This window comes from Ictalurus punctatus, chromosome 17 (assembly GCF_001660625.3).
Source record: "Ictalurus punctatus breed USDA103 chromosome 17, Coco_2.0, whole genome shotgun sequence".
NCBI lineage: Eukaryota > Metazoa > Chordata > Actinopteri > Siluriformes > Ictaluridae > Ictalurus > Ictalurus punctatus.
In genome coordinates this window covers 24809751-24819937 of record NC_030432.2, presented here as the reverse complement: position 1 = coordinate 24819937, position 10187 = coordinate 24809751, and the positions used below count along the sequence as shown (strand labels likewise).

At 37.8% G+C, this 10187-nt stretch overlaps 1 protein-coding gene across 1 annotated transcript; it reads left to right on the top strand.

The window, feature by feature from the left end:
* Window positions 1-9023: 9023 nt before the first annotated feature.
* LOC100305032 (odorant receptor, family 40, subfamily A, member 1) lies at window positions 9024-9977 on the top strand. Its single transcript, NM_001200269.1, is given in 1 exon segment — window positions 9024-9977. A coding segment is annotated over 1 exon segment (954 nt).
* Window positions 9978-10187: the final 210 nt, after the last annotated feature.

The following is a 10187-nucleotide window of genomic DNA, read 5'->3' as shown; positions in this document are numbered from 1 at the left end:
CACTCAAAAGTTAAAGCTATAATCTCTCTCTCTCTCTCTCTCTCTCTCTCTCTCTCTCTCTCTCTCTCTCTCTCTCTCTCTCTCTATATATATATATATATATATATATATATATATATATATATATATATATATGAATCCTCAAAGTGCCTTTTCATGTTGGCTAGAAAACAAAATATCATGATTATAAATATATTTTATTATATTATTAATAGCAATGATAATATTTAATCTATGTGACTATTAGTAAACATGTACTAATGCCTCCATTTACCAACTTTTGAATGTGTTACGGGTTCAATGTGATGGTTGTTTTATTTATATAGTTTATTTATAGATTTCTACCCAAGTAAACCGAGGGTTTTTCCTTAGTTCCATTTGGCCAAACTACGTATTATTTTACTCAGTGTGACGGTTCTTCCATGCTAGCAGAAGACTCTCCTCACTCCCAACTCCCAGTGTTATTCTGCCCAAGCTGAAGGTCCTTCTGCACAAACCAAGGGTTTTCACATCCATGCTAAAGGTCCATCTTCCAAACTGTGGGACCTTCTGATCAAACTGGTCGTTCTTCTGCCCAAAATGAGGGTTCTTTCCCCCAGTCTGAAGGTGCCTAAACCATAGCTAAGGACAGTCTCAGTATAAATCTGAGTTCTTTCTGTGAAGCTTTTTCATCATGGGTTCTTTCACCCAAACTCAGGGTTGTTCCATCCGAAATGTGTGTCCTTAGAGGGTTCTTCTGCCCAAAACGGGGGTCCAGTGAGTGTTTCTAAACTACTTCACTTTAAAGTTAAAGACTGATGTACTTTTGATTAAGGATTAGTTATGGGATCACATTCATTTATATATTATGTAATTTTTCTCAATTCTCAAAATCTGAGGAGGACTGAATAAAAATATAAAGTTATATAAACTTACAATATTAAACTTTGAATATAAAACCTAAAAAATATATCACAAAACTTGAATAGATTTTAGCTATATTTATTAACAAAGTGGTTGAAAAAAAAATGTAAACAAGAAAAATTTTCACTTTACAGTTAAACAATAATGTTAATAAATTATTAAAATGATTTAAAACATGTCTTTTACTGAAACTCAACAATAATTTTTCAAAACTATAGGTTACTTGCGTAACCCCGGTTCTCTGATAGCATTAAGTGAGGTGTCTCACTATGGGATACGCCCCTTCTGCATATTCCTTAGAATCGTATCGTATCGTAACCGTATCGGCTGGCAGGCATGACGCTTGTTCCTGAGAGTGGCTCCCTTCTCCAGTATAAGAGGAGCGGCACAACGTCATTCTAGTATTCAGAACAAGCACACCCTTCCTTGCTCCACTGAGGCCCGCACTAACAGCAGTGCTGTCTTAATCGACAGTATTTTAAAATCAACTTTGTCCAGCGATTCAAATGGAAACTCCAAAAGCGCTTCAAGTACCAAAATTAAATCCCATGAGGGAGAAAGCGGTTTCAAGATTGGCAAAGCGCGCCGCTCCCCTTCATAAAGCGGCATGCTAACAGGTGCTGTCCCACTCTCTTACCATCAAAGCCTATGTGGCATGCCAAACTAGCAACTTTCTACATGTCTAAATGACTTTAAAAATGAATGAATTAAATAACTGAAACAAATGAATTATCTTGATGCTGCGGTGCTGTATGTTATTCTCAATTACATTACCACTTCATGTGCAGTAAAGGCACATGCTCTACTTGCTGTTAAAGAGATCACTGGTTCCACAAATGCAGCTTAGTTATTAATTTAGCTATTTTATTTATTTAAAAAAAATAATAAATCCTTCATTGTGTGATTTGACACCTATCTCTGATTTTGTGTGATAAATGGGAAAAACATTTCTTTCAGTCAGAGAGTGAATAATAATATTGTTATCTTCAGGTTATTCATGTTTTCATTCCCACAACCATTTCTCTTTATTCATCTTGTTCCCAATTTGACTGCATCCCTAATTTTCCATATGTGTTGAGGAAAAGCAGCATTGGTTATTTGAGCCTTATCAATCTAACTTATTTTGGCAGAGCAGTCAGGTTGAACATATTTAGTGCCTCTTGTCTTGATCTAAATTCACTCAAATCATATTCATGCCCATTAATACTGTTATTAACTGTATACTGTTAGTGACTATGGTCACTAACAGTATGATGGACTATGATGGTTGTGAGATCAAATCTCAGTGCTGCCAGAGAGCCAACATTAAGCAGTTAAGCAAGGCCCTTAATCTTTAAAATGCTTTAATTGTCTGTTTGTATAAATATTCTGCCAAAGAAATATATGAAAATGTAAATATATCAGCACTGGAATTTGAATCATATATTACTTTACATATATTACAATGACAATGTTGTGACTGTTATTATAGTTATGTATTTAGAACTACCACTCTTCTGTATAGTACATTACGGAGTTGACAGCACAGATGAAGAAAAACAGGTTAATGGGGCGAACACACTATGACATAATGTAGAGGTGCATCGAAAAAAATTAGAATAATCATGGAAAAGTTCTTTTTTCCCCCCGTAATTAAATTCAAAAAGTGTAACTTTCATATATTCTAGATTACAAATACAGTGAAATATTTCAACCGTTTTTTGTTTTAATCTCGATGATTATGGCTTACAGCTCATGGAAATCAAAAACCCAGTACCTCAAAATATTAGAATAAAGAATTTATAATACAGAAATGTCGACCTTCTGAGGATGCACTCGATTACTGCATCAGTGTGGCGTGGCATGGAAGCAATCAGCCTGTGGCACTGCTGAGGTGTTATGGATGCCCAGGTTGCTTTGATTTGAATTGAATTACAGAAAAAAAAAAAACTTTTCCATTCTAATTTTTTGAGATGCAGTTGTATGTACATTAATATGTTAATTAACATTAGCACTGATTTTTGTGGCGATGTCTGAGATGTTACAATTAATTATTTTATATAATTTACAAGAGTGTTTGGTTATTTTAAAGGAATATGGTAAAAGGGAAAACATCATTACATACTAAGGATTATAGTTTATCGATGTATATGATTATTATATACATTATTTATAGTTCATAGGATTTATCGGATTATTATATACATCAGTTAAGAAACTATTAATATTGTTTTGAAATAATCTTAACACATAAAATATCTAAATACTTTATGTATTAGGTTTATAGTTTAATCAAGTTATTAATTCAGTAGTGTTACTTTTGACAAGGAGCATTAGACACATTGTCCTTGATTAACACTCTGCTGGATGTCACCAACTAATTATGCATTTATTTTTACAAAATTACACCATCAGTACTTATACCATTATCAGGAGACTCGTTAAATGTTATTCTCACTTGACAACCCCTTTATGTACAGTAACATAGTAACACTTTTTTGTTGTTCATTAGGTTAATTATTGTAGCTTGTTTATGTGGTTGTCACGTGTCATGGGCATCTCTCCTGAGAATGCCACCATTTCTGTAAACCATGATAATGACTCTTGAGGGAATTAATTGTTTAAAGAGTTACATTCTCCAAAGAGTGGTATGAGATGAAAGACTCATATATGTAACTTGATTATGTCATGTTGGGAATGTAGTGCTAAACACTCTCCTAAATATTGATTGTGTACTACTGGTTTGACTAGATTCATATTTAAAGCAAAAAGAAAACATTATTATTATTATTATTATTATTATTATTATTATTAGTAGTAGTAGTAGTAGTAGTAATACTAGTAGTAAACAAATTAGATTAAAGCTATCTGGCTTGTGTAAATATTATACAGTATCTCACAAAAGTGAGTACACCCCTCACATTGTTGTAAATATTTGATGATATCTTTTCATGTGACAACACTGAAGAAATGACACTTTGCTACAATGTAAAGTAGTGAGTGTACAGCTTGTGTAACAGTGTAAATTTGCTGTCCCCTCAAAATAACTCAACACACATCCATTAATGTCTAAACCGCTGGCAACAAAGTGAAAATGTCCAAATTGGGCCCAAAGTGTCAATATTTTGTGTGGCCACCATTATTTTCCAGCACTGCCTTAACTCTCTTGGGCATGGAGTTCACCAGAGCTTCACAGGTTCCACTGGAGTCCTCTTCCACTCCTCCATGATGACATAACGGAGCTGGTGGATGTTAGAGACCTTGTGCTCCTCCACCTACCGTTTGAGGATGCCCCACAGATGCTCAATAGGGTTTAGGTCTGGAGACATGCTTGGCCAGTCCATCACCTTCACCCTCAGTTTCTTTAGCAAGGCAGTGGTCATCTTGGAGGTGTGTTTGGGGTCGTTATCATGCTGGAATACTGTATACTGATCATGCTCTGCTTCAGTATGTCACAGTACATGTTGGCATTCATGGTTCCCTCAATGAACTGTAGCTCCCCAGTGCCGGCATCACTCATGCAGCTCCAGACCATGACATTCCCACTACCATGCTCGACTGTAGGCAAGACACACTTGTCTTTGTACTCCTCATCTGTTTGCCGCCACACACGCTTGACACCCTCTGAACCAAATAAGTTTATCTTGTTCTCATCAGACCGCAGGACATGGTTCAGTAAACCATGTCCTTAGTCTGCTTGTCTTCAGCAAACTGTTTGCGGGCTTTCTTGTGCATCATCTTTAGAAGAGGCTTCCTTCTGGGACGAAAGCCATGCAGACCAATTTGATGCAGTGTGCGGCGTATGGTCTGAGCACTGACAGGCTGACCCCCCACCCCTTCAACCTCTGCAGCAATGCTGGCAGCACTCAGACGTCTATTTAGACGACAACCTCTGGATATGACGCTGAGCACATGCACTCAACTTCTTTGGTGGACCATGGTGAGGCCTGTTCTGAGTGGAACCTGTCCTGTTAAACCGCTGTATGGTCTTGGCCACCATGCTGCAGCTCAGTGTCAGGGTCTTGACAATCTTCTTATAGCCTAGGCCATCTTTATGTAGAGCAACAATTCTTTTTTTTCAGATCCTCAGAGAGTTCTTTGCCATGAGGTGCCATGTTGAACTTCCAGTGACCAGTATGAGGGAGTGTGAGAGCGATGACACCAAATTTAACACACCTGCTCCCCATTCACACCTGAGACCTTGTAACACTAACAAGTCACATGACACCGGAGAGGGAAAATGGCTAATTGGCCCCAATTTGTACATTTTCACTTGGGGTGTACTCACTTTTGTTGCCAGCAGTTTAGACATTAATGGATGTGTGTTGAGTTATTTTGAGGGGACGGCAAATTTACACTGTTAGACAAGCTGTACACTCACTACTTTACATTGTAGCAAAGTGTCATTTCTTTTAGTGCTGTCACATGAAAAGATATAATCAAATATTTACAAATATTTACACACCTCAGTGGACCTGGATGGTTTGGTATTTTCATGTTTGTATTTCTGACAGGTGGTATACATTTTCACATACTCCCAGACATCCTTTTGCACTGTTGGCCACCAGGCTACTTCCAGCACCCATAGCAGGGTCTTCATTTGTCCTAGTTGGCCCCCTAGTGGGCTAGAGTGGAAATAGTGTAAGAAACGTGGGCTCAAGCTTAGTGGCACTATGAGTTGCTATTTCTTGCCTTAACCTTTTAGTGGGAGCTTCCTATACAGTATGCCTTGTTTGTCATGAAAGCTGACTAGGTGTTCTTTGATGTAGTGTAGCTTTTATTTGTTTCACTGTGTCATCATTGTCCTGAGCTTGGGCAGTTTCACCCAAGGAATGGGGAAGGTCAGTTTGGTGGTGGTTGACGACGTTCAAGCATGGAGCTATATCCATGGAGGGAAGTTTGAAGGCCCTTGTCAAAGCATCCGGTCCGGTGTTGAGACAACCCTTTCGATCTTGCACTTTGAAGGTGAATTGCTGCAGCTGCAGGGTCCACCTTGTCAGGCGTGAGGAGGTCTTTGGGCAGTTGAACACCCAGGACAAAGCTGCATGGTCAGTAAAGACCTCAAATCCACTCCTTCCAGGAAATCTCTCCACTTTTCTACAGCCCAGACCACAGCCAGACACTTTTACTGTCTTTGACGCATGTGCAGTAACCTTCTCACCTTCTCCTCTTCCATCTCCACTAGCCAGTAGCCTGATTGCAAATTCAAGGTCATGAACCAGGAAGTGCCTTCCAAGGATTCCAGGATGTCGTGCAATATGGTCATTGGATAAGCATCTGGTATGGACTTGCTGTTCACCTTCCTGTAATCGATACAAAACCAGTATGATTGGTCCGGTTTTGGCACTAGAACCACAGGTGAGGACCATGGTGATGAGAAGGGCTCTGTAATGCCATCTCAAAACATTTTCTCCACATGATCTTTTGTAATGTTCATTTTCAACGGTGACACTCTGTACGCTCTGCTTTTTACTGGTACTTCATCCAGGGTGGAGATACAGTGCTTCACCACTGCAGTCTAACCCAGAGTATTGGACGTGATGAACGTCCATGCTTCCAACAGCTTCCTGAGCTCCTGCTGGTAGTCAGATATACACTGGGAAGAAGACTTGCCCTGAAACCATTGAGTTAAGCGTGCTCCTTCTACTGTCTCTACACCGGTTTATGTTTACTTCCATAAACAACACGCGCCGTTATGTGATGATATAACTGGAGGTGAGTCCACAAAGAGTCTCATGATAACGTGAGCATAAAGCCAAACACAATGCTGATAGTGGCAACCAGACAGTGTGATTGTTAGAATGCATGAACATGCATTAACCATGCACGAATGCATTAGAATGCATGAACCATATATGGCCAAGGGATTGTGGACACTTGCTAATCAGACCCATACACGATTTTTGAACACCCCACTCCAGATTTAGTCCCCCTGTAATAACCTCCACTCTTCTGCGAAGGTTTTCCACTAGATTTTGGAGCGTGTCTGTGGGGATTTTTGCCCATTCAGCCACAAGAACATTAGTGAGGTCAGGCACAGAAGGCAGGCATGGAGGACTGGGGTGCAGTTGGTGTTCCAGTTCACAAAAGTGTTCAGTGGGGTTGAGGTCCTGTGAAAATATGTTGGCCTTTTTTCAGCTTTACTATTAAGCACTAGCCCAAATAAATAGATAATAAATAAATAAATAAATAAATAAATATTCATTGCTTGTTGCTTCAATCCTGGGGCATATTATAAAGGAACTCCATAAAGTATTTAAAAAAAAAAAATAGAATTCAAATGTATAAAACCTATGTGTAAAGAGTCATGAAACCAGGCTCACTCTCACATCAGGACTCCCTGAAATTAAATGTACTATTGAATTAATTTCCGCTAATTAATGGTTGATTGCACTAATGCATGACGTAACGAATCATGTCCCTTCATTCTGTATCTGTACACAGTCAGTAACCCCAAGAAAATTATCATTAGGTTAGCTTCAACCTCTTCTAATCTGACTTTGTCCTTGGTGACACATCTATAGATTTCCTAACTTAAATTAAGTTCAATTAAATTTGATTTATATAGAGAGGCTCTGACAATGGACATTGTTTTCAGAAATCTGGATGCACTCCTGGCATGATATGAGGAAGAAACTTTGAGAGGAACCAGAGAGGAACCTCAGATGGAATGCACTACAGTTCCTATTGTTGTTGACATATCTTCCAAGATGTGCCAAACAAAAGAATGTTTATTTAACTTTTTTGATTATTCAATCTTCCAGAACACACCGTTTCTGACCAGGAGTGGCAGTTCATCTCCTATTTATGGAAAGCTATGTTTTATGTGTGTCAGGCAATTATATGTCAGACTATCACCCCCAGTCTAATGTCAAGTGGAGAGATGGAATCAAGAGCTAGATCATTACTTGTGCTGCTATTGTAGTGATCAACAGGGAGACAGGTCAGGGTGCATGGACTTGGACTGAGTATGTCCAAAATTTGTTAAGAAATGTGCCCAGATATGGATGTTGATATGGAGAAAGTCTAGTATTTTAGGCATTTGCATTTGAATGCTTCTTTGCTCTATATATCGAGAAGAAAATTTTCTTTTGTAAAATTTGAAGCACAAAGTAAAGTGACAAGTTCAACCGATCACATCATTCCACTGCTGGCTCCATGAGGTGATAGCTTTCAGACATGATGTGGACTATACTTTAAAGCAAATATTAGACCAGCAGTTTTAAGTGGACCAACGATCAATATCCTGCACTGCACGCAGGTGGAAAAAATATATTTCACACTTGATCAAATGTAATTGTCAGTGGCCTTGGGCTTAGAAAAATTTATTAATGTTAAAACTCCTTAAGGGGGTGTTAACATTTTAATGTAATAACACTACAATTATGCAGTACTATAAAACTTAATGCAGTTAATAATGCAGTTATTTCTCTCGGAAAATCATAAATATTCTATATCATTGAGTGTATGGATAAATATAGTAATGTTCTTTTTTTTACAGTTTTTTCCCCCCTTATTTCAGTATTTTGTAAATGCTGAAACATGATTATTCTCTAACAATTATTTATGATCTCTGTTATGTGAAGAGAAACATGACAAGCACATAGTGATCCTTTTCTTTTGCGTAAATGTCACATCAGTGAGTATTTCTGGTGTTGTATTTGTGCACAAAAATTATACATTTACCTGCTCTTTAACTGGTTCAAAAATATGTCAAAAATAATGACTACTAAATAGACAATTAACCCTATTTATGGTGAACTTTAGTTCGTTATGCTCTAATTAGGTACTCAAGAGAAATGTGTGGTATAATTAGGTGAACTACTACAAAGCTAATTGTTTCTTTGTTTGTACACACAGTAGCTAATTAATCCCAAATCACCATTTACTTTTTTGTCAACACTTTATATTTGTGATTATAATTGGGTCTTTTGGCCAGGTTCAGTGGACTAATTGTACTTGGATTGTAAGTCAAGCTTCTGTTATGTATTGCATGTAATAGAGCATTGTAGGAAGCATTATATAATTTAGCTTTTCCTTACTTTGAAATGTCATGTGCATGATGTTTTTTTTTTTTTTTTTTTTAATGTTTAATGAAATTAATATTGTGTTATTTTTCCAGGTGTAAAGAAGAATTTCAAATGAATAGCACCAATAGCACAGATTCATTTGATAAAGGATTTTATCTAGTTGCTTACAATTCTTTGGGCAATAAGAACTACCTGATATTGGCATTAGGAATTATCTACCTGCTCACACTGCTATGTAATTTTACTCTTCTGGCTATAATCCTGATGAACTCCAGTTTACAGAACCCCAAGTTTCTTGCGGTTTTTAACCTCGCTGTAGTTGACATTTCTATAAACAGTGTTATTATTCCACAAATGGTTCCTGTGTTTGTATTTAACCTTAATCACATCAGTTTTGAATCATGCTTCTCCCAGATGTTTTTCATGCACTTTTTTGGTGACATGGAGTCCTTTTCACTGGCTCTATTGGCTTATGATCGCCTGATTGCTATCTGCTTTCCTTTACGCTACCCTACTATCAATACTAATGTGTGGATGGTGCTCATCATAGCCAGCCTGTGGTGTCTGGTTTTTTTGATTGAGCTTTACCCTGTAGCTCTGGCCAGTGGTCTCTCCTACTGTAGATCAAGGGTGGTTCCCAGCTGTTGTTGTGAGCATGGCCCAGTTTATAACCTAGCCTGTGGAGATATTTCTTATAACAAGAGACTGGCACTTGCTAAAACGTTAGTTGTCCTGCTTGGTCCTTTGACTTTCATCATTTGCTCTTATGTCATAGTGGTGGTGGCAGTCTTGCGAATAGCGTCTCCGACACAATGCTGGAAGGCCTTCAACACCTGTCTTACTCACATGATCTTGGTCCTCATTTATTATCTGCCAATCATTTTGGCTTACATACTAGGGAACTTGAAATTACTGCAATCAGCTGATCTTTACACAGCAGGTCTAACAGTCTGTGTCACATTGCCAGCGATGTTAAACCCTATCATATATAGCTTAAAGACTGAGGAACTGCAAGACAAGTTGCTGAAATTTATTAAGCCGCAAAAAGTGTCAAATACAGTCTAATAAACAAGAATGAATCAATCAGGGAATGGCTTTAGAAGAATTCATTATACTTCATGACACATACGACTGGTACTGTGATATTTTAACTTACTACAAATATTTAAATGGAACTATCTGTTGCATGAACCGTTGTATCGAAATGTGATGCATATTAGTAGTTGAATTATCTGCATTCTAAATATGTTTGTACAGGATGCATAGACTGAACAT